The sequence below is a fragment of the Meleagris gallopavo genome, chromosome 6 (assembly GCF_000146605.3).
Source record: "Meleagris gallopavo isolate NT-WF06-2002-E0010 breed Aviagen turkey brand Nicholas breeding stock chromosome 6, Turkey_5.1, whole genome shotgun sequence".
Classification (NCBI taxonomy): Eukaryota; Metazoa; Chordata; class Aves; order Galliformes; family Phasianidae; genus Meleagris; species Meleagris gallopavo.
Genome location: NC_015016.2, coordinates 28,413,864 through 28,439,908, shown reverse-complemented (window position 1 = coordinate 28,439,908; position 26,045 = coordinate 28,413,864). Strand labels below are relative to the sequence as shown.

The window sequence follows — 26,045 nt, the reverse complement described above, 5'->3', positions numbered from 1 at the left end:
ATATATATATATATATATATCAAAGAACATAACAGAATTAGTGTAATGCTACATCTATCACTGTAGGTGTTATCTGTCCAGGAACAATTTTTACTGCCTGCTACCTTGCTCTGAACAGAGATATTAATGTCACTTCATTCTGGGGGTTTCTCTTAACGTAATTATAATTCACTGTCCTCATATTGTTACTAAACTAAAGCTTCTCTCTCAAATGGTAAAATTCTAAGTTTCCATGCTCAGAATTGGAAAATTTTTAGCATGAGATGAAAAAAACTACATTTCCCTTCTCTCCTTGATCTATGTCATTTTCCCAAGTTTTCAATGCAAAAAGAGTTATTCAGTACTACAGACATATCCTAGCTCTACATGTTACATATTAATGACTGGTTGTCCCAGACAGAGGATCATATTCCATTTAGAGGTACAAATGTTATGACTGCTAGTTACCAAACACACCATGGAGGACTTAGCAACTAAAAATTTCTTCACATGTTCTTCTCCTTTAAACATATTAGTTAATGCAAAGATTTACTATGGATTTTTCTTTTATACCTTGAAGGTTTTATATTCTTGTCCTAATTCTTCACATACTTAATAAGATGATTCCTTACTATAAATTCCCTCCCTTGTGATCTGTGAACTTTATTGCATTTTCAGACTGACTTTAACTTATATTTTTTAACTAATATAACTGACTTATATTCCTGAGTCTCAGGAATATAACTACTACATTTTGTGTGTAGTGTAGACAGATTTGAAACTAAGGAAAGCTGAAATAAGAAGGAAAGAGATTTGTTTTGTTGGGGTTGTTGACAGCACGTCTTGAGAGATTAATTCACGGCTCATGAAAAAGAAAGTAGAAAGGAGCTTTCCTCTCAAGCTAGACAGAATACATACATTTATAAGCAAAATCCATATTAGGCTATGGCTGTAGCACCAAACATAGCCAAATCAGATTTGAGAAGATAAGAACGTAGGAAATGCATTACTGCATCAGACCAGCCCGTTGTGATGAATCAGATCATGGCAACAGGAGACGCTATTTAATGACAGCTTCCCAAATTTTTGCCCTATAGATGTTAGAGATGCATTCGTTCCTCTTTACTATGACCCTGTTATCCATATACTTGTCTGATACCATTTTGAACTACGATCTCCTCAGTCTCCTGTGGCAATCGATTCCAGAAGTTCACTACTCATGGTGCAAAGGAAAACTCTTTTCTGTTTTAAACTAAGCTCCTTGTAATTTCAGAAAAAACTTCCACATCTGATGTTGCAGGATCTGGAAAAAAACAATTCTTCACACCCTTTTGTATGATGCCTTCATAATTTTGTGAACATCTCTCTAAAGCTAGATATTCTGTTGGAGAATTAGAGAAGATTACCCAGGAGAGTTTGCGCAATTATTAACCTTCCACAAACTACTTTTCTGCTCAGCATTTCCAGCAAAGCTGCTTTAATTGATGTTTGTGCTGCAGTCAGGCTGGTGGGTTACCTGCTGAGTGGGGTGAGGACAGCTTCCTCCTAGTCCCAGCATGCCCCACATCTGCCCCCTGCTCTTGGGGCCAAGGAGAGCCTGGCAGCCAGTCAGGGAAATCTCATTATGTAGGTGGTATTCACTAAGGGAGTATTGTGAGGTTCATTTTAGTTTTATTTAAATGTTCTGGTTTCTACTGCCGTGGACTTGCATGTGTAAGAGCCACATTTACTTGATAGAGCTTTCCAAATGTTTTCTCTACATCTCTACTCTTCAAACTCTAAATTCTTTCCTTTCCTCCCTTCTCTTCATTTTGTACTGATTATACTCTCATAAGAGAGGGTGGTGACTCCTTGCACAAGCAATTGGTGTGTTTGCACTTGTGCTTGCAAGCCCTATGCAATACAATTTGTAAGTATAATACAATATGGTAAGAGAAAAAAAAAAACAAAATCCAAGAGGGAGACAGGATCAAAGCTAGAGATTCAAAATTCATATTATGCAATACTAAATATATTGCAACTTTTCTTTCTACTATTTTCAAGTAGGAAATAAATCTCCTTTCTGTTGAAAGATAGTTCTGCCTTTGAAGATAAAATAACATTTACATAAATAGCAATGTCTTCTTTAATGTAGCTTTCATTATCTCCTACGTTCCCCCTTTCTCTGAAAGCTCAAGTGACTGATGTCAAGATCAAGGGAGTCAATCAATGTAGATACACTCCAGGACCCAGATAAGGCATAAATCACCCTTACTCCTAACCACAGTAGACACTCAACTGAAGGACAGAAGTTTACATATTCGTGATCCTTGTGGGGGAGGCTGAATTTCCCAGCCACTTACCTCACGGGAACCCCTCATTCATTAACCAATTGGGGTGCTTAGTATCAGTTATCAAATAGGCTAATCAAAGTTTGAGAGAAACCAGCTCCTGACCACTTCTTGCCCTCTGAGCACTCCAGGACCACACCCCACCCCTGGACTTTTATCTAATTAAAGAGGGGAAAATTAATCTGTGGAAGAAAATGAGATAACAGCCACCATAGCAGACCATCCCTGAGCCTAGTTTGGCTTTCATCTATTGCTACCTGACAATTAACTCTTCAGCAACACAGGAACCCCATTTTATGAGAGCAGGATCTGTCCCCTCACACTGTGACGGGCGCTGCTTTTTCATCATCAGTATTCCCTGCTCCACATTGCAGCTCCTCTACATGTAGGAGTATGGGTGCACTGGAAGGGTCAACCTTTACTCTTCTTCTCTCAGGCCTGACTTAGTGCTGTTTTCACTTGCAGAATACAAAAGTGAAAACTATAATTTATTACAGTACTAGCAATTCAAGATGTTTTGCTTGGATCCTGTGCTTGCAATTGGTTACCAACGTTCCAGCCTTTCTTGCTTTTGTTGGCTACTAGTTTATAATCCTCAATTTCATTCTTTAAATCTGTGTTCAAAAAGACATTTCACAACACAGGGTTGTTTTTTTTTTTTTGTTTGGTGTTTTTTTTTATTCCCCTCCCTCCCCCCCTGGAATAGAAGTGTGGAGTGTCAGTTTGAAAATTCACTGCAATGTTTTGGACTACTTGTATTCCAGCTTGGTGCTCTTTTGTTTTAATTTCTTTGCAACTTTTCTTAAGTTATCCAACTGTAAAATTCCTGAAGCCCAAAGGATCTTCCTTTACAACCACTTGAATTTTTCAGCAGCTGAAACTTTTGTACTATGAATATCAGAGATGAGTTGACTCCAGTAACACAGCAGCAGTTAGCTACGCTGCAGATGAAGAGACTTACACTTTACGGGATACCTGGAAGTCCTGGATAGGGACAGTGCACAATGCCACAAGAAGTGACAGCAAGCCCCAACATCATCTGCAGGGTACCATGCAGCACATGCAGGGCAGCCCCACCACATCACCTTCCATGGCACTACAGGGTTTGCTGTGCTGAGGGAAGAACAGCTCTCAGAGCTCTTCCTTAAAATACTCTGATGGTTTCAAGGCTGCCTCTGTATTTCCAGCATCTCTAGCAGGAAACATTGAATTATAAAGGCTGTGGGACAGGCACATATGGCCAAAATTAGAAGTGGTGAGGAAATCCCACATACAGTCTACACTGTGCTGTAACTTGCACCTTGAGGCACTCAAGGTGGGTGTGTAAAAGTAGCCCCACTTGGACTCCTGTAGAGAGAATAAGAACTGGTTTAAGTTATGACATGTTTACATCACTTTGAAATGGGTCACTGTTACTGGCTGGTTTTGGGGTGTCATTAAATACCTTATACAACTAGCTTTAATATTGTCAGTATGCAGTTCCTTAGCACTCGATAATGGGGATTCTGCAGCATGCTTAATTACTTGCAAATGAAAGCTGTAAAAGATAATAGGGTTCAAACCTTTTCATTTAAATCAAAAAGACAAACCAAGCAAGCTTTTCTGTACTGATCTCTTTCATTCTTTGGGAAAATTTTTAGTCCATATCAACATCTAAGCTAATATTTAGCCTTTCCTTTAGCTACCTGAGCTACTGTTTAGAACTACAACCTTTGTCTGCTTAGTTATGGGAAGGACACTGGTAGGACTTTTAAAGATAAGTGAGGCAATGAAAATTAGATTCAGTAATCTTCCTGTATTCTGAGGTATTTTACAACAGGGTGAGAAGCTTTTGCCTCCTCCATGACCCCACAGGGTGCAGCAGCAGAGACGTGTCTGCAGAGCCCTCCTGCCCCAGTGTGGAGAGTCCGCAAGGACCCAGTTAGACTCAGGTATCAATTAATACCAGCTGCTTTGCCTTACAATATGCCCACAGCATACAGGGCAACTGGAAAAATCCATAATCAGGAAATATGCTAGAGAGAATAACTCTGCACTGGTAGGGAATAGGCTGCAAGCTGTAACAGATCTTTTCAATCCCTAATTTCTACATATTTCATTTATATGAGGCACTGAAATCTTAAATTGTAGCAAGCTTTGGTCACTATCCACAAGAGACAGATTTGATCCAGTGACCCAAAGGCGAAAGGTTCTGTGTTTGATTAGCAAACCTCTACCAGTGCGGTCCCTCTTGGAGGCACTTATAGCTAAATAACACCAACCTTTACAAGCTGTATGGTAGCATTTTCATTCTCCTGATTCTGATTCATTATATGAGCAAATGGAAATTCAAGTTTGTGTTAGAGATAAATATCAACATCTTGTTATTGGATCTTTAGGAGTAGAATTATTTTTGAAAGAGAGGGAGAAGGAAATCAGTGGATTATGACTGATCTGTGGGTTAGGTGTGTCTGAATGGCACTGCCCCAGCAGAACATGTCAGGCACTACTCCTTCACTGCTTTTCCCACCCTCTCCTGTGAATGGCTATTGCAGAAAATTTTTTCTCTTCCTTGCTGGCAATTTTACATCTTCTACTATATTACCCATATTACCCACTGGAATGTCCCTTGGAATTCCACCTAGGATCAAGAAGTTAAGAGAAGCTTGATCTTGATACCAGTGAAACTTGTAAGCAAGATAAAAGATTTCTGCATGTACTGTTTGCTCATGTACAAAAATGTGTACAGTCTAAGAAGACACTATCTCCAGGTTCTATTAACAGTAAATATATGGAAATAACAAAAAATAAGTCACAAAAAATAGTAGTTGGAAGTCAGTATTCATATTGCAGGAGGTCTTGCTGTACTTTTTTTTCCTTTACCTACAAGCCAAACACCACTAAGCCAGAAACCACCAGCCAGTACTGTTTCATAGTAACAAGATATTAATAGGCCACGGAAAAATCAACATATAATTTCATATTCTTGTACTTACTACAGTCCCTGTATTTTTTTTTTTTAGCTCTGACCTAACAACACAAGAAAAGGTGGTGGAATAACATACAAAAATGTGTATTTATTTTAATTTGTAATATATTTAAAACAAGGATAGAAACTTCTTATATGACTTGTGAGCTCCTTTTTGTTCTTGTTTGTGCATACATAAATACACAGCAATTTTCATTAGGTATCAGAGAGCACACCTGCATTTAACTTGCATTGATCTATAAAGAAATCACACACATATGCAGGCAAGGAGGCATTGTTAGAATGGATACTTAAGTACATTAGTGGTTTTACTTCAAACTTAAAGTACGTTCATACACATTGCAATGGCCAGTGATCTGAACTGAGTTGAAGCATGCTTAGTGTCTAACTGGTCCTTCTTTATTTCTATGCATGCTCTGATGTTCTCTATCACAGGTTTTACTGTTGACCCTTCTTGTGCAGGTTCCCTTTGGCATCAGAGATTGCCACATTTCCTAATGCCTTTGACCTCTCCTCATCCTCACATACAGCACAGGACATTTAAAGTGACATTTTCCTTATGCCACAGTGCCAAATCCAGCAACAATAAATGAATTTACTGGTTAGCAACTGGACAGGAGCCCAATTTGAGTTTTCTCACTCCCCTCCTTCTGGCAGCAGTATGCAAGCAGGTTAGCAAGTTTCCAAGCAGCGTCAGCTACTACCTCTGAAGCTTGTACAGAACTGCAAGGCTCTTCACTGATTTCAGGATTGTTACAATAGCAGGAAAAAAAATAATCAAGTAAAAAAAATAAGAGTACAGACATAGCTCCTCTAAAAACTTGCCTTCTAGCAACAAAAAGCAGGCTGGATTCATCAAGCAGGATTTTTAGGATAAGATGCTACAAATATAACACCATTCTCACAGGCAAGCCAAGTGCTGTACTATGGGCAAAGGTAAAGTTTTTGGTCAGAGTAGAAATGTCAGATCTTTCGAAAAATTCTGGGAATTTGAAGGTATCTGGGTATTTGAAGCTGAGGAGCTTGAGGGAATGCTAAGGCTGGCAGGGCTGAACTGCAAGCTTGCTCTAAGGACTCCTTGGATCTTAAGGATGCTTTGCTTTTGTTTGTGTTCTGATCCCAAGATGAGATTAGACACTTGGGAAAACACTGTGTTAATCTACTCCACAGTGATTCAAGCTGGTCATCAGCCTGCAGTGAAGTCCTGCTGAAAAGTTTTAAAGTTAGGCAACAATATAGGAAGCAGAGCCAAACCAACAGTGTTATTTCTAAGGCTCGGGGCTCTATTCCAAAACTACTGTCTAGCCTTCTCCTGCAGCTTAGTCTTCAAAAGAGATCCGTTCAATACTAATAATTACCACAATTTGGGGTCAGTAATTTTTATTTTTATTTTTTTTTAAGTGATAAACCACAAAGTATCCCATGAAATGATGTACTTCATGTTACCATGGAGTTTGTCATCGTTTTTTCCATTCACACAAGTACTTTGTTCTGTTCTCTCCTTGAAACTTGGAGGATTTGGGCTTCTCCCTCTCTCAAGATAGTTATCATTGGCCAGTGCATCAAACAACTTCTAGTGAACTCCAGCCACAGAACAAACACACCACCTACCAAACCAAAGGTACCCTATACAAATCACAGACCCACTTGGCAGCCAGCTCCTCTCATACCATTATACCCAGAGCAAACTATAACAACTTTTGTCCAAGGCAAAAGATTTACCTCAAGTGTGTAAAAACTAGCTATTACAACAATTTTAGTAAAACGATCAGCTGCTAGAAAGGCATTGTGCTGTAGGTGTAAATCATTTCACGAAGTTCATTTTATACAGGTCTATTTTTTATTTTTCCCAATTCAAGTGCTTCCTTCTAGCAAGTTTGAAGTCATTTCTTTTTTGTTCTCCTATCTGCTGCTCACTTTTTCCCTCAGTGTTTGGCCTATATTTTTTCCTCATTCTCTTCCTTTGTTTTGTTTGCCTTTAAGAGTGTTTTCCTTTTGCCTGTGTGGTCTCCTTGTGAGCTCAGAAATGTGTCTTTCCATTTGCAGGAATTATCACCATACGCTACTCTGTGTCAAGAAGAACATCACCTTAGCTGCCTTTGCTAAAATGTAGTTTTGAAAACAAAAGAGCAAATTCTTACCTATGAAGATCAAAATCTCACTAAGTTGTCTTAGGACTTTGCTTAACCCCAACTGGTTTTGTTTTCAGAATACATTAAAACGAATTCCTGATGCTACAGAAGGCGTGGGGAAGTAATAACTCCTAACAACTCCTCAGTGGAAACTGCCTGAAGAGCTACTCATGGGAGGACACTTTGTTGCTTCTCCTTATTGGAAAAAGGATATATACTTTGAAACATTATTTTGAATTATTCATTGGAATTTAGCATAGACTGCAAGAGGGTAGGTTATTCTACTACAAATCCTGTGTTATTACAAAAACAAAAGTTTCAAGGCAGTTAAAACGATAATCCAAACACACTGATTTTAGAATCTATTCACAGTGCTTTCACGGCACCACTACTACTACTAAAAGTGTGTAACAGGTATGACCAAGCTGCATTCCTCCTAAGGCTCCACAGACCAGAGGAAGAGAGGAGACTAGCTCTGAATGATAGCATTTTTTTGGTCACTGTAATATTTAGGTCCTTATATCAGAAGGAGAGAACAAAGGTGATTTTCTTTTTTCCCCCCTTCTTTTTCCCCTCAAAAGCAATGCATAAGGACACACAGTGTGATTCTACATAGGTTATTCCAGAAGTAATGCCTCCTATTTATTCCCATGGAAACAACAACAGATACCAAGAGCACAGTAATACTATTTGATGGAGAAAATTCTCAGCTACGTAACACTGTCTGTCAATATAGTCATCACTATTACCCGTGCATTCTCAGCTGTGATGAACAAGAGCCTGAATTTCATGATCATAAAAAGCTATACTAGTAGATGTGAACCACTGTTTCACAGCTGCTGTGACAACATCACTGCTAGGAAAACGTTGCCCATGCAGGTCCACATTCATGAGTCCAAAGAGATGGAAGTCAGAAGATGCAAAATCCACACTATATGATGGGTATACAAGACAGTCCAGCCAAGACTGGCAATGTGCTCCACGGTCTTCAAACTGGTATGGGGCCTGGTGTTATTGTGCCTTCAGTCAGTCAGCATTGTGATGTAGTGGTCAGAGTTCATGGTTTGTATGGGTTCCAGCAAATGCAGAAAGATCACCTCTTTCTTATCCCAAAAGACAGTGCACATCACTTCACCCACTGAGGGCTGTGTCTTGAACTTTTTCTTCAGTGGGGCACTCACATGTCACCACTCCAAAGACTGCTGTTTTGACTCCAGTTTATAGTGGTGACACCACATGTGGTCACCACTAATTATACAATCCAGGAAACCATCACCTTCAGCCTTGTAGTGGTTCTGTAGATATGACAGCTTTGGAACAGAGGTTCTTTCTGTTCCTGTGTGAGCATTTGCAGGATCCACTTGGTGCACACTTTGACATTCTAAAGGAGTCACCATAATTTCCAACGCATTGAAATTGATAGTCAGGTCAGTACACAGTTTCCTAGTCAGTATCTTTGAATTTGTGTGGATGAGCTGATTGAGACACTCTCCATTTTGTGGTTTGACAGATATGGATGGCAGAACATGGCTTGTCTATCATGTCACGTAGTTATCACTGCTAAATGCACACCCACCATTTCACTGTGCTCACATCCACTGTTTGGTCTATATAAACATTCAGCAAGTGGAAATGAATGTCAAGGAGTGCAATTTTTTTCCTGTATGAAAGAACTCAGTGACACACCTTTGGTTCATACATACTCCCACAGCAGGTGCCATTGTGTCAGATTGCCTCTCTGTTGTCATCTGTCAGATGTCAACAACATGTAATGGAATTTTAGTGGAAAAGTTCAGTCTATACTACCGTAACACCAACATCCACCTCTAATGTTATGGGCCAACATAATGAAATAGAAGGCATTATTTTTGGAGCATCCTTGTTTAATAACACTGAGCAGAGAACAGAGATAAGGGTAGTGTATGCATCAACAGGATATATTTATTTCAGTGTGTTATGGACTCTAGACTGAAAATATGCTGCTTTCTTGTCTTGTCTGCTTTTGTACGCTCCAGCTAAACTTCCTGGAGCTTGTGCTTAGACACAAACAACAGAGCTTGCTCCTTTCCTAAACAGTTTTCAGAGAGAGCTCAAGGGTATGTTACTGACAAATTTAAGAAACCACAGGCAATCAACATAAAAGAAGCAATTTGCATAAATGTTCTGTCTAAAATGAAATACAAGAACACAGGATTGATAGATGAAATAAAAATTAAGTAATTCTGTGATTGCAAAAAAAGTAATTATACTTGTTAAAATTAATTACAAGATTGTATTGTGATATAGAAGGAAAATCTCTGACTAATGTATTATTTCCTAGTCTCTCATTTTATATTGAAAATAAGATGTCTTTTCTTCTCAGATCCATTGTTCTCAATAAATTAACCTGGTCAAACAGCACATGCACAGGGATAAAACTATACCTTTGATTTTGATTGTACTACTAATGGCTGCAATTTAGGTAGTCTTGATTTCAAACACTGTTTTCCTGGGGACTTGGACACCTTAAACTGCTGAGAAAAATCTCAGTTCTTACATGGACTCGGCTAAGTTGCTGGCTGCAAATAGATAAACACGACTCTTTTTGTTGACAAATGATCACTCAAAAGCATAATTTTTCAGATACAGTACAGTGTATCTGGAGTATCATTGCACTTTTATATGGACTATGAACATACACTGTCATAAGCTGGAAGAATGAAGTTCTGAATGGAACAGATTTTACAAAAGTAATGCTATAATGCTATAAAGTGACAGAAAGTACAGCAATAACAACAGAGTGGCTCAATCCTAAGCTGCAGCAAGTGAGAACAAGCCCAAATGCAGCAGCAGCAGCTATAGACAAAGAAACAGGAAGGAAGGAAAAGTGCTTACCTTCAGAATCCCTCAGATAGGCAGGGATCTCCAAAAAGAGGCCTCCACTGCCAACCCCTAAATGAGGTCTGGGAAGGGATGGATCCTGGCTCCACCCATTCTGGTCACTCAGAAGCAATACTGCATGCACCTGAGCTCCCCTGGGTTGGCCCTACCTTCACACCAGGTGCTCAATCACTAGTTCAGGCTATGACTCAGCATTTCTGCTACAAGACGTAATTCCCAAATATTCAGTAGTACTACAGGAAACATTAGCTGCACTGCCACACAGATACAACAGAACTAATCACGTTAAGGAAATTCTTGAAATCTTACAAATCAACAGTTGAATCTGCATCTTGGGGCAAACCCAATACAACAAAAATAGCTTACTAGCAGAAGTACCCTGCTTCCTGCTGTAATGATGCATATACACAATATTGATTTCATATTTCAAAACTACAAAGCCTTATCAACATTTTAGTCGCAGCTCTAAAATGAAAACAGAAAAAATAAAACTAAAATAATATGTCACAGTAGAATGTGAAACTTAAACAGATCAGAGCATCCTATGAGGGCAAGGGGTCTCATCACCTTACTTTCAGGTTTCCTACAACAGCAGCACAGAAGTAATGTGACAGAAAATGAAGATTTACTTAATCCATAGTATCGCAGTCACTGGGGATCAAGATATAAACTGGTGCCTGTAATGCCATAATGTGGTGGAAAGTACAACAGTAAAAGCCGAGTAGCACAATCCCAGGCTACAGCAAGCAAGAACAAGCCTAAGAACAAGTTGTCTCTGTAGCTATAGACAAAAGAAGAAAAACTGCTTACCTTTAGAAGGCCTCACATAGGCAAAGATCTCCAGCAAGATACCCTTGCCTCCAGGGCCAACCTTCAAATGAGGTCTGCGAAAGGGTAGATCCTGGCTCCAGCCCTTCCGGTCACTCAGAAGCATTGCTTGCACCTGAGCTCCCCTGGATTGGCCCTGCCTTTCCACCAGGTGCTCAATCCCTGGTTCAAGCTGTGACTGAGCATTTCTGCTACAGTGCCCAACAACAAAGATTTTTTTTTCAGTTTACTAAACCAAAGGATAATCATTTTTCTTTTGTCTATGTGTAGTACCTTATGGCACTACTAGGAGACAGGCAGGTTTTAAAGCTATCTTACTATGGCTGTATAAAATGCACCTTCAGTGAAGTATACCACAAGCAGTATGTGTTACAGTTATAGCACGTATATTATTAATCATTCAGACGAATCATAACAGAGCAAGATGCCTGTTGACATAGATGAAAATGAAAGTGTATCTGAAGGTGCTCTTTCTCCAATTGCATATCCTCACATCCCTGTGCATGATGTTATGTTTAGCTGCATAAATGTAGCTTGCAGGGATCTGTTTTTCAAGTAGTTTGGACCTTCTGGATTCTGAAAATCAGGCTTTCAGAAATGTCTCTTTCCACACATCCTTCTGGGAAGCTCATTGTTCTTAATTTAAAAACCACAGCAGCAGCAGCAGCCACCTCATGGTTATGTATGACCATGGTTCTGTGTCTTTCTCCATCTCCTCACAGTTTGTCATTTTTGGACTTAAACAGTGCAGCTTGCTCTTTCCTGACTCCTCTCACGTTTTTTCTCTATGCTGTCTTTCCAGGATCACACTACAGATGCCAACATCTCAGCGCTGTTTTCAGGGTGCTGGGGGTGGCAGGCAGGGAGGGGAGGCAAGGGGAATGTTCTCCACGAACTCCAACCTATTCAGTTTTTCTTGGAGTTCCTTTGGTTTCTTCTAAGTAGAGCTATCATCAGCTTGCTAAGTTACAGCACCCTAAAGGCTTGCATTGTAAGCTATAATCCATTTTTTTCTGTAGATCATGCAAAGAAACATGCAAAGATCTGCCTGAACAAACACAAAATAGAAGGTCCATCAAAATATAGAAAGATGAAGGCAATTCCTGTACAATGTTCCTTTTTTATATTCTTTTGAGAAGGGTGAAAATATATATGAACACAAGAAGATCACAGCATATGCTCACACCTGTTCAGTAAGTGGGAAGTAGTGTCATCTAGTGGTTAACTCAAAGCTAAGTGGGAGCTCTAATCCAGTGTATGGTAACTTCTATACATTGCTGTACTGTATAACTTAAAGGAATCTTTTTTTTTTCTTCATGCCTCATTGATTCATCAAGAAAAAAAGGAAAAAAGTAAAGATATTTCAGAAATATATAAGCTCTGCCATATTCTGTTCAGAAGGGCACTTTCCTTTTTTTTGTATCCTATCTCATCCCATCCAATGTATTCCTCTGAATGTGCAGACCTATTGCGACCATTCATAGACTTCATATAGAGGGGTGAATGCATGCACTGCTGAAACTTACAGAAACTGAGTTAATTCAGCCTTCAAAAATGTAAAACAGACAAGTCTTTTTACATGTAATAATTCTTTATGAGTTGGAACTCAGTTCTATTCAAAGCTGGTTCTGATTGTTCCTTCTAACAACATGACTGTTAGAATTCATGTCCTCATGGAGTCTTAAGTACTCCTTAGTGCTGCTTGTGAGCTCAGGAAAACAAGGACTTGAGCACTCACAGCTGAAGGAAATGGTGGTGTTAAGCACATACTTAAAGCTAAGTATGTGATTAATTTCTCTCTTCTCTGCAGATTTGGGGTTCATAACATGAACAGAGTACCGTAATCTGACTGTCTGCTTTTGATTTTATTTATTTATTTATTTATTTATTTATTTTTGGTCAAAAGACTTAAAGCTCTAACTTACAGGTACGTCTTAAATAAAAATCACTGTAGGGTGTTAACATAAAAGCTAACTTGTACCTCAATGCAATATTATTGGCATGATTACTTGCTATGGAATCTAAATGAGAGTTTCATTCATTACTGTTTCATCTATTAAAATAAAAGAAACTCAAATCTACCGAAACGGGCAAATGAAGGGCTAACCGTATTAGAATGAAGCAATTATAAACAGGACTTTTCCAGCTGTCCTTGCTAACAGGCAACTCTAAAATAACAGCAAAGTATGTCTTAGGTTTCTGCTAAGAAAGCCAATTTCTGACCAGAAGGCTAGAGTATTCTTTTTCATCTAATAAGGTCTGAAAGTGACAGTTCTTCGTCATACTTTTCAGCTCACCAAGGCCAAAATGTCATCTTCCCTTGTAAAACAAAAAATCAAAGCCAAATGGTTAAATGCAAAGTTTTGGTTAAACAAACAGTCAGTATTTCAGTGGTTTTATCTGTAGACTGCCGAGCAACTAAACAAAGCCAAGATATTGTCCATCTCATTGACAGACAAAGAGCCTCAGAGGTCCAGAATGACATGCCCGGGGCTGGCACGTGATTAGAGTAATTAAATTAAATAGCAGGAAACATGTTTTCCATATGCCATTGCCTGGCCACACACAAACTGTAACAGTAAATCTTTTATATTGCATTGGTTTAAGGAAATGTATAGCCATCTTAAAAATGCCCGATGCCCACAAAAATAAAGAGAATGTAGTAGCATACTCAAGTGGCTCCCTGGCTTTGGTCATAGGCCTGAAATGCCAAACAAGTTCATTCCTTATTTATTTACTTGTAAAGGTGCAGCTCAAAACGCCCTGAGCATGTGAACATTCAGGAAGCATTACTGGGCTTACACTGGTGGCTAGTGCTGCTGCTCTGATTCAGAGATAAAAAAAAAAACACAAATTCTCCCCATAAAATTAAGAGAAACATCTTGGATACATTATGACGTGAGGTTTTAACATGCTACTCCCAGGCTTTTGCAATAATCAGGCCCTCCAAATCTGTATCAAAAAGGAATTTGAGTTCTGTTTTCCACAGCAATATGATTTCAAATTACTTTTCATGGGTGGTTCTTAAGAAAGATAGTGTGTTTATCCATGTCATAATACAGTCAGAATTGCCAGTCAGCAACATCATCTGTCATCCCTGAATGTACTTGTTGCTGCCCCATTAAGATCAGCTAGAACTTATTCATCTCCTTCTGATTCATCTTTCAGCAGTTGATAATGCCAAATGAAATCATTGGTTGTTTTTTTTTGTTGTTGTTATTATTTTGCACAATGAGGATAAGGTTGCAAATCAGTTTGGAAGGAACAATTAATCAGTGATGTCTTTGATTAAACATCTAGTCCTTGAGATTTTTAAGAGATGACATACAGGAGCATTTAATGTAAATAGAAAGTTCTGTAAACTGTGAAATACTCTTTAACAGAAACAAAATTACGAATTTAGGGAAAAGTATTTCAGAGCATAAAAAAATTGTCCTTGAAATTAAATTACAGAAAAATGTATCTGGAAGCTTTGTGGTCCAATAAGTAGTGGATAATTTCATAATAATTTTAGATATTTCATCTTCACTTCATCTATTTCCTTAACCCAGAATGCTCAGATAAGAAACAACAGAAACTTCAGTGTTCCTGATTTCAATTCACTGAAGTATTAAGTTTAATAACTAATAATAATACAATGTAATTGAAATAAAGTCTTCCAGGTGGAAAAATAAATGTAAATTTATGTTTTAAAAGTATGTAACAAAGATAATAACAAAGAGAACTGATGCTCTTGTCTCAATCTTTACTTACTAAAGTATTTTTCAAGAAAATTGAAAGAAAATTCAAGATATAATAGGCATGGACAATAATCATAGAATTACAGAATTATAGAATGGCCTGGGTTGAAAAGGACCGCAGTCATCTAGTTTCAACCACCCTGCTACGTGCAGGGTTGCCAGCCACTAGACCAGGCTGCCCAGAGCCACATTCAGCCTGGAATAAGGAATTGAGACTTTCATTCTTATACTCCTTTGAATACTTTCTTTAATAACTAATCTCCATTATTTGATCTAGAAATCCTGTGTTAAACACTAAATCTAAAATCATTAAAGGAGATAACATTGAGAGGAATGTGAAAATTGACAATTTGTGTTTGCAGTAGCTATAACCAGGAGTTTCAAAAAAGGTCCGGTTGAATTTCAACTTACATTGTTTTGTCTGACCTACCTATAAACCTATAAAATAGGTTAAAAAGAACAGTTATAAGGCAGAGCAGTTAATCCCTCGTTACAGGGATTTGTCCTGTCCTCTTCTCAGGACAAAAAGCTAGAGAAAGTTATCTGAATAACTCATGCAGCAAATAAAAGCCTTTAGCCTCTGGCTGGGGTGATGCAGTCATCACCAGGAGATGAAGCTGCTCACTGAGACAAGGAGGGCTTTCAACCCTAACTGCAGGAGCTGCTGTAGGACATTTTACAGCTGCTTCTCCCTCTCCTTGGCCTTCCCCTACCACTGCTTCCCACAGAAGTGCTGACATGAAGGAGGCATCTTGCCATCTGTCTTCCTGCTCCATGGCTGGCCTTGGCCTCCAGCACTGTCCTGTCCTGCCACAGGAGGCTGGTCCCTCCATGGGGGGCCCAAGCACATTGGTGAAGCCCTGGCAACGAAGGCAACTCATGGCCTTTCTGACGAGGATCTAATTTTGGCCCTCCCCCCTTGACATCTGTTAATCAGAAGGGGGCAAGTTCAGAGAGATCTGTAGAGGGTCTGAAGATGCCTGTAGACATGCCTTCAGGCCACAGGTGGGAGAAGGAGCTAGAAATGTCATGATGAGGGATTGTTTGCTGAAGGGGAGAAACATGGGGTAGCTTTGGGTGTACTTTGGGTGTTCTTCACCTGCAAATGCATCCTTGGAAAGCAACTCTGACTTTCAGCCTTGGTGTTTCTTCGACACTACGTGTTTTAGGAGCATACTTTATATGAAGGAGCTGCTTTCCCTATTATCCTCATTGGACAGAGGAGATTTAACCCGTGGAGGAAAATAGTATCATTTCTTTGCCCTCATAATGCCACAGTGTACTTAGATCTATGAAACTGCCTATGCAAATTCCTGTTGATTCAACAGGAACACTATCCCTTTTTTCTGACTTGCCTTAAGTGGCTGAAGCTGTGGTACAAATCCATTACCGTTTCTTAGAATCTCACCTGATTCAGTTTTTCATTTTCAATACTTCGCATCCATATTAAAGCAGAAAAAAAAGAAGAAATAAGAGTAATACCAACACTACATGAATAACAACTTGCTGTGCATGAAACATTAACCATTCTTTCTTGTGATCTTCTTAATTCTGAGTTGAAATAATCAATGACGCAGAAGAAGAGCACACGGAGGCAACAGAGCTGATGCTAAGGTGTAAGACGTAAAGAGCTGATGCTAAGCTAAGTTGTAAAGAGCTTTAGAAAATTTTCTTTTCCTGTAACGTACCTACCATGTTTTGAGTACCTGTAAGTTAATAGCCTTTTGCAGTGATACAAAATGGGCAGGTAGCCATGACAGCAAAGAAGAGAATCAAATATTGATTCTATCCTATAAATGACCAGTTGAGTTCACAGTGTTCTTTCACAATATTGATAGAGCAAGTATTTTGACTGAAATTGTTAGCATCCATGACAAGCCTTACTTTCTGCATAAGCAGCTGAAGCAGAACTATTCAAGTGAAGAATCCCAGAGCTGAGCCTGCAGTGGTGGTACCAGTATTTCAGTGCTGGCATTCATTTTTTTGTGGGAAACACCAACAGAAAAAGATTTGAAGTTCTCTGTACAAAGTCAATACCTTAAGAAAACTAGAATTCATGCAGAATGACAAAAGATCTGCACAAATGCAAATAAATGGTGAGAACAAAAAAAGTTCTAAAAAGACTGGAAAGGAAGATGTGAAGAGATAGTCTGTTGAGCTTGGGAGCCTTTCATACCCTAAGGCAAGCTACCAAAAGGATTACAACCCTGAAGAACCCTGGTTATCACCTGTGCAGTCAGGTGGCTGAGTGGCTGAACCATGCTCTCTAATGATGTGTAGCGACTCTTAAACTTGTACTGTCAGTAGAGGAAAGCAAGCTTAGGAACAACTATTCTCTGACTGCCTCTGTTCACAGGGGATAGCATTTCCCAGCAGCACTTTACCCCCATATCTGCTAACTGCCAACTGAAAATATCACAGTACCCTTCTTGATGGGTGCAAAAGGAAAAGACTTAATGAAAACACTGGAGACTGATGCTTCACTAGATGCTTTATGGAGAACTCAAGCAAAGCCTTCATAACCCCATAGTATTGCTGCACTCTCATAACTGTCTCATAACTTTCACTTTTTTTTTTCTTTTTTTTTCTTTTTTTTTTTCTTCCTAGTAGGTAAATACAGGCAATTTGAAGAGAAATACCTCCTCAGTCTCCTGGATCCCAAAGGTCACAGGCCAGACCATGAAAGGAGGCAGATTATGAACTGCTTTCTGCATTAGAGCACCTATGTCTCAAAGGCATTCAGGCTGAGCTGCTCTTCCAGGACATTAACCAATAGAGCTTTATTAAGACTTAGCCAGCAGTGTACTGAGGAGCACATTTATTCATTTGTGTATTTTAAGAGAAGGAAACGAGGAAAACCTGCATGTGTGCACTTGCCTGGCTGTCAGAGAGAGAAACATTCAGAGGTCAAACATAAAGCATTTAAAGAAGCAGCTTCCCAAGAACACATAATCCTCTTCAATAACAATAATAATAATAATAATAATAAACCCATTCTGTATGATACAGGAAATGATAAATTGCCCATTGGTATGAAAGTAACATCAACTGACTGTCAAAATGTGAAGTGATAATTACTGGGACCTAGTCTTACAGCCTTTTGATTCATGTTAGTTATGTACCCCTAATTAAGTAATTTTGCCCACATTGCCTCAGTGGTCTTCTTACATGCTGCTTTTGCTGACAAAAGGGAGCAGTAGCAGAAGTAGCAAATTGCTATATTGCAAGTATTAGAAGGAAAAGTGTGAAAAATGTTGAATCAAAAAATATAAGCACTGTCAAGATTATTCTATGTGGGTATTAATGAAATGAAATAATGTTGTTTTGTAATGTCACATTGTCTTCACACACTTCAGTTCTCAATTTAAGTGATAAAATTAGTCTTACTGCACTCTGTAACTGAAGGTTACAGCAGCAGAAACAAATGAAATTAACAGTCATCTCCTTGGCATTCATTAAGAAAGTGGATTCAATACTTTCTGAAAAATGTGATCATTTTCTACATCCAACTGGGAAAGGCAAATCACTTGTGGAATTTCACACAGAATTGTCAAATAAAGATAAATGAGTCATTCTTCCTGTAGCACTTAATAATGAACTGCATTTTTTAAGGACCATGCTTAAAAACTTAATAAAGATAGACAGACCCTTAAGAGCAAAAAGAGAAAGCTGGCTAAATATTCAGAGACTTCATGTAGATGAATGAAAAATGTTCACAAAACAAATCCAACGCCACTGCCCTCTCCTTCCAACCTCCCCAACCCTTCCCCCAGTAGCCTAAGGCCAAAATTTGACTCAAGAAACCATAATGCCAGCCTGTGTTATTTCAGGGTTGTTTTGGGCCTGTGCAGGGACAGAACTGAGAAAGATCATTACAGTACAAGGTTGGCCTTCTCTTACTGGCTGCATAGTTCAATGATGAAAGTAGCCCAGGGAAGGAAAAAAGTGTGAATTGAGATAGTACAGGCTGTAATTTGCCATCAGCTTAGAAGGACCAAGGAGTTTTAACAGTACATCCCCAACCAACCTTACTGATTTTCACAGCTACATTAGTCTATTACTCCAAGGCAACTATGCAAAGGTAAAACAAAAGCCACAAAGGTGTCACAGCCAAATTCAAACCATCTTATTTAATCAGCTAAGACACTGCATTGTTTGTAAATAAATATCTGGTCTGCCAAGCAGTTCTTAGTTACTAAGGTCCCCATGTAATCACCACACAGAATCACACACTGATGAAGAATGATTTCAAGTTAGTAAACTAGTGCCTTTAACTTTAAGCTGCTGATGAAGTAACCTTTGGGGTCTCCAATAGTTGTGTGTACCCACAAGCAGCCTGGGAAGTTAGCCTGCATGGGCTCTGATGTATGAGGCCAGAATAAAAGCTATGCTAGAAGAGCATGTCATCGGGGTTCAGCAAACCAGGACCAGAAAGCAGAATTGCGTAGGAAATGTCCTCCCCAGATCTACTTGCATGGGTGAATGAGGTAACATGGACAGGAAGCCTGAAGTGCCCCATCCAGCCTTGTCACTGGCTGTGCCTTTTGGGCTGACTGTATTTATTTGCCTTTTGTTCTAATTCTAAATCAGGATGAGGATCAGGAAAAAAGAAAATGCAAAGCACAAAGTCTACCAAATGCAAAGCACAGAGTCTATTAGAATGCAACAGAAGAGTGGGATTTCACTAGAGCATTGTAGAAGATAAAATGATCTATGATGATTTTCTTCTGATTGCCTGAATAGTAGTTCAGCATATTTCTCCACTGAGAAAACCAGGTACAGAAGCACTGCTATGACCCAGATGATGGGAACTACATAAGGAAATCAGAAACTAAACAAATAAATGAAAAGCAAACAAACATCTCTTAAGTGGATAAGTAGGACATGCTGCTAGTGGCACAGAATACAATAAGGAAATTAACTTGGCTTAGCTAATTTTGGCTGCAAATTGTGTTTATAATGGGGAGAAATAAGTAAACATTTTTAGATTGATGTTTGGGGACCGATGTTTCTAGATTGTACCTCAGAATGCCAGTGAAGACAAAAACGGGGTATAGTTCGCTTACATAACATAGAGAAGTCTTAGTGATCCTGATGACAATGAAGACAAAATGAACATAGTGCATGAATGAATTGCTGAAAGAAAAGATGAGTGGTGGTAGTGTCTGGAGCGCTGCTGATTTGCTGTGGCATTTGGCTTTTAATGCTATTTTTTTAACATCAGAAGATGAAAATAAGGCCAATGTTACAATATCTACATCCCAATAAGCTTTGTTTTCCTTAAGTATATAAATATTCCAAAGCATTTTGCCTCATTTGGTAGTAATTACTTCTAAATTGGCATCTATGCTGACTTTACTTTTTGGATAACAGGACAGATTACGTTATCTGCTGCTCGGAAAAATAAAATAAAATAAAAAATAGAATCATAGAATCATAGAATGGCCTGGGTTGAAAAAGACCTCATCCAGTTTCAACCCCCTGACGTGGACAGGGTGACCAACTGCTAGAGCAGGCTGCCCAGGACAGACATGAATATTTATCATAGAAAAAATAAGACCTGTGGATTGTATTACGCTATGGTGTTTTTTTTTCGCATTACACGTGCTTTTATGCATGGTAAACAAATAATTCAGAAAAAAATGTAGTTATAGCCTCCACATCAGGAATGCTGTAAATCAAAAATGTTTAAAGCTGCTCTTCTAATTCCAACATGAGTATTTAAACAAATGGCATCTCAAGAAAATAACCATTGAAAGCATGATTTACTTACAGGCACAGGGTTCTAAATACATAATAATCATCTAAATAAGCAATATAATGTTGTTTTGTTAATGCTACTTAAGATTTCCTAAGCTAAAACTTGTCTTTTTTGTGTCTATGTGTGTATTACTGGCAAAACATTTCTTTGCTGTTGTATCACTAAAAATAATTACATTTGATTTACAAAATATTTATTCTTATATGCTTATATTGTTAAATAATTGTATTTTATTTAAAATTCTATCAATCAAAGCAGCTAAAATCTTTTGCTACTTAAATGAACAGTGAAAGGAGTTTGATGGCAACAATTTTCTGAGCTCCTTTGGTAGTAATAGTGCACATATTTTAGCAACAGAGACAGTTATGTAGTACAGACTGTTTCTCTCTGCAGATCTGAAGTAAATTTGGGGAAATGTCACCAACCAGTGAAGCACTGAACATCTTTAAGGAAGTGCATAGGTATTTCTTCATGGTAGGACTTCATTTTCTTTATTTCATTGCTTTAAGCTCTGTGAAGTCTACAGATTCCCTCCTTCCAAATATATTTACAGATGGATTCTAGTTTTGCAAAGTTCTTGAGGAATTTCAAAAAGGTCAGTATATGCTCAGGTTCAATACTTTTTGTGTTCTAAGAAGTTATTTCAGTTCATCCACATTTAGGATAATTTTTTATAATTTAGGAGCAAAGAAACTGGGATTTACCTTTACCTTTTTAACATGACACTGTGAAGACATGTTCAAGACAAATGCCGTGATGGGAAAATGAGCATGCATCAATACTATTTTCACATTCACTAGAACTTATAATGGCTGATGTAGGATAAAACGAGAGACTAAAAGAAAGACTTTGTGTAATCATTGTAAGAATAGTCTAATAAAAACCTTGCTCCTGAAAGCTTTAATTGTTTCAACAATGTGTAGCAAACATATTTGATTATACAAAGCAAAAGCACAATTCAGGTATCAACTTTACACAAAGTCAGATATCTGAAAGGGGATCTTTTAAAAAAAAAAACTTTATTTGAGAAAGGAAGAGACTTATATCAGAAGGCAAAAAAAGGGAACATACAAACAATATATTTACAACACAAAACAAGAGATCACCTCTAAGGGTGTAAATTCTAATAAATACAGCAGATTTAAAATGTAGGAGACAATTATCAATTAGAAATGTGGGATTTTTTTTTTAAACCCAGTTTTCCTTTTCACTGGTTCCAGGTAATTTCTCTATTTCAATTTTATCCAAGTTTGAGAGATTCTGAAGTGAAAGTCCACTAATCTATTGGGGTTTCTCACTTGAATGGCATTATAAAAATATCTTCTGTGCTTTGTGAATACATTGTTTTGGAAACGATACTGTACAAAAGTCTTCTCATTTGCAAGTTTCTCCCCAAATAAAATGTATTTTAAAAGATGCACTATCCCTTTTGATGAGGCTGAAGTTAGGCTTCAAGGAAAAGTAGAATTATACAGAATTGGAAAAATATGTAATTTCATTTTTATATGCTTTTCATTGTGAATGAAAAATGATTTTTTCATCCAAGACCAATATAAAGCACGCATAAAAGTTGTCTACATTTTGTCAATTAATGCATGTTTCCTATCTAAGTTGATCATTAAGTTGCAGGAGGCCTTTCGCTATACAGCAACTACTTAGTTGTTGATTTGAGATCTTTTAGGAAAAAGGATAATGTATCTTTATAGGTTGCAACATTTTATAAGAGCTTCAATAGTATTAGAGCATCATGTAAACAACATATGCTAATAACACGTCAGAACAATTTCTACATTTGGCAAAACATCTATCTCTTTTGAAACAGGATACTGCACCTTAAAATACCTTAGCTTTAGAAATATAAATATTTTTTAATAGAAAAAAAACTGACAAGGATTCCAGGTCAGTTCGGGATTATCCATATTAAAGAGGATCTTAATACAATGAATCTTTAACTAGCTTAACAAAAGTAAACCTATAAAGCAAGGTAAACATATCAAAAGGGAATATGAAGGAAATGTTTCACTGGAAAGCTTCCTTAACAATTTCCCTACTCGCTTTGTTATTTTCTTTGACAATAAATCAATTCATAGAGTGCCTTTAAAAACAGAGAGAACACTACCCCGTTCCCCCTGCCTTACATTCCTCAGCACATGAATCATTTGGGCTTCCTGTTTCCATAAGGCATTTCCTGCTCCCCCTCTCAGAATCACTTTTCTCGAGGAGAACAGCAGGGACCTGACAAAGTCTTGACTTAAATAAACAGTGCCTGCCATTGCATCCAGCATTGCTCCGCCTGATTTTGGAGCAACAAAAGGGACACCAGCTCTCTGAAAGCACAGGCTGCATAAATGCACTTCATTCTGCAGCATTCGCAAAACGCTGTCAGACAATTTGAAGTTTCCTTTTGCCGAGTCGGCATTCTTTACACGGTCCTTATTTTAGGATTTGTCCATGAGACCTAGCGGTAAAGGTTATGCAATGTTGTATGATTAGTCTTTATTTAAAACAATAAGCAAGTGATTGGGTATCAGAAATAACGATAACAGTTCTGTGCTTTTTCTTCAATACTGTAATATCTGATTGGAACCTAGTGCTGCATTTTCCTTCTCATCAGTATTTGCATCTGCTTCATTTAAGAGTGTCTTTGTGGACAGTATCATCAAATAAGACAGAATGAAAAATGAATTAAGCAGTGCAAAAAAGAAAACAATGCAATTTTCAAACAGCGCCTTGCCTTGCATGTTTACATCCACCTGGTAAACTTCTTTAACTCATACTTTGTACTCCAACCTAGGACCACTGATGTAGCAGTCAGTACCTGTCTATGGGGAAAAATTACCCTATTGTTAACAGTGTTCAAGACTACGGTATGATACATTATATACAGATAGCTGAAAGCAAAAGTCAGAGGATTCAAAATCAGAGAAGAATGTTTCATCAATCAGGTCTGGAAACTAAGTCCAGCAGTAGCTGATCTCAACAAGCTAGGTGATACGAGCTGTCCTGCACTAGAACTAAGCGTTGTGATATAATCCTGGCCTAATACAAATTCTATCATCTAATACGCAAAGTTTTATGTATAGCAATTGCCTGCAACGGGTATTTGCTTCATTAGTGGCCATAAGGATGAGCTCCGCTATGTTTTGAAGTGTGCATACAACACCTTTGCTTTTGTTAAATTCTTTGAATAGTAAATCAGGATTTGCTAAGTCAGTGAATCAAAACACAACTGCTCGTCAAAGCCTAGAAAATGCATGTGATGTTCAGATAATAACCTTAATTACAAATCCTGGAGCTAAATCTTTGCCTATTACCTGTTGCACAAAAGCAGCTTGCTCCCCAGATTCCATTTGCTGGGTTTGAGTATCCTCATCACTGTCCGGTGGCTCCTCTTTGACCTTCACAGCCCCCGCCTGCTGTCCTATTCTGTCATCCTCACCAGCACTGCTGCTCTCAGCCCTAATGCTGGCCCCACTAGCGGGAGCTCGCTCCTCCTGCATCGAGTGGTCTCCATTCAGCTCTTCTTCAGCTTCCTCAAGGTGGCTGCCAGGCTGCTTTAGTTGCTCAATGGATTTGGAGAGCATCTGGAAAGAGATGGAGGGGGAAGTTACTTGACTTTTCACCAATGTAGAACATTGGGTAGTACTAGATACCAACAAGATTACAGCTTCTAGTGCAAGCTCTGCATCACTAAAATAGTAGTTTATGAAGAAAAAAGAACCAGTGTTCCTAAGTTAAAGGTCACTTATTGTGCTGCAGTAGAAAATACTATATATGTAATGAATGCTATATGGTAATACTTAAGTAAAAATTGGGCAGAATAATGAAAGCATTATAACACATCTATTACATTGTTGCTGCTGGTAATCAAGAGCAATTAGCTTCCCTTCATACTCTTCAAACAAAAATGCAGAAATTTATTTAACTATATTACTGTTCATTTTTCCCAACCCAAAATAATGAAGGAACTCTAAGAAATAAGTGAATTAGTAATCTGGTTAATATTTTGTTATTATTAATATTAAGTAAATCAGGGAATGTTCCTACAAGCTTATCCACCAATTACTGCATGCAGGCCCCAATAGACACAGAGGAGCAGTGACAAAGAACTGGTGTCAATCACTGCTCCCTGGCACAGAGACTGCAAGGATGTCTGGCCCTGATTGGAAAGACTGCAGCCCTTGTCATGCATGGTACAGGTTCTCTTGTCTCAGCAGTAATGAAGTACAACTACTCAGAAAATGCTGGTTTTACACCATTAACCGTTGTAAAGCTTTGCTGAGGTGCCAGATGCCTGGGTGCTGCAATCAAACCCAGTTTATGCTTTCTTACTGAAGATCTTGCAAATGGATTTTTTGGAGGTAATGGGAGCAAAATGACTTACTAAAAAGAATTAAGTAAAAATTCCTTTTAATTGCTGTGGACACTGCAGAATCACAACATATGCATCCCTCACTTTGCAGGTGGTATGCTCTAAGCTGAGGAAACTTCAGTACTGCAACTAGTGCAAAGCATCTCCTTTTAATAAGGAGAATCTGGAAAATTTCTCAGATCAGACCTAGTTGTTTCTCGGGGGATGATACTGACCAGGAAGGCTCTGAAGCAAGCTACATGTATTCAGACCAGTACACTATACAGTAAATCTGTGGGTGATCCCTCTCCACTCCTCAGGCATGAAGAAGGAAAGCCTGGCTGCTTGGCTGCCTGGCCAGTGATCAAATACAACTATAACATCTGTGTTACAGATAATCATCTACAGCCACAAGAGTCACTAATGCTGATCCATCTGTAAAACATTCCATGTGCCAGTTACTTGACATCAGGTGCACTATTCTGGAAAAGGAGTGCAGGTCCACAGAAAAAACACATATTTAACTCATTGCTGCTCCCCTTTTATGCTTTTTCACTTTAATGTCAGATGCTTTCTTCTTGCTGTATATGGCACAGATCTTCAGTACTGCTGAGCTTTCTGATGCAACATGTGATGTCCTGCAGTATATAAACTATACATAGAATGCCTTAAATTCTTCTTGAGTGAAATCAGTGGGGAGATACAAGCATATGTAAAGGGGCTGTAAGATCAGTGTGGTTTTTGCATGCATTTCAGCTTGCAGTGTGCCTGTTTTGGGGCCTAGCCCCTCATCACGGAAATCAGTAGGAGATTTGCTCCAGACTGATGACAGGAGGAGCTAAACACATTAAATCTTCTAAAATTCGGTGAGATTAAAGTGTTTATTTTCACAAGAGATTTTACAAAGTGCATAAATACTACCAGCTTTCATGCAAAATCTTATGAAGGGTATCCTTTATATTGTTACTTAATGGTGGAGATGAGAATGAAAGCAAGCCTCAGGCTAGGGGCTAGGAGGCACTAGAGTTGTCCTCTCACAGGGCAGGGCATAACAACGGGTGCTCTGCATGTGGGCA

General features: G+C 38.5%; 1 protein-coding gene across 10 annotated transcripts in view; it reads right to left on the bottom strand.

Annotated features, from left to right (window-relative positions):
- The window catches only part of HDAC9 (histone deacetylase 9), a 440,323-nt gene that overhangs the window by 160,182 nt on the left and 254,096 nt on the right, over nucleotides 1-26,045 (bottom strand). For 8 of the 10 annotated variants that reach the window (XM_010712747.3, XM_031553923.1, XM_031553921.1 and 5 more), the window contains one exon: nucleotides 23,933-24,202. In XM_010712747.3, the coding sequence (XP_010711049.1) occupies nucleotides 23,933-24,202 (270 nt within the window). Of the gene's footprint in view, nucleotides 1-21,618; nucleotides 24,203-26,045 lie in introns of those variants that run through there. The other 2 variants (XM_031553928.1, XM_031553927.1) reach the window with 1 other exon arrangement.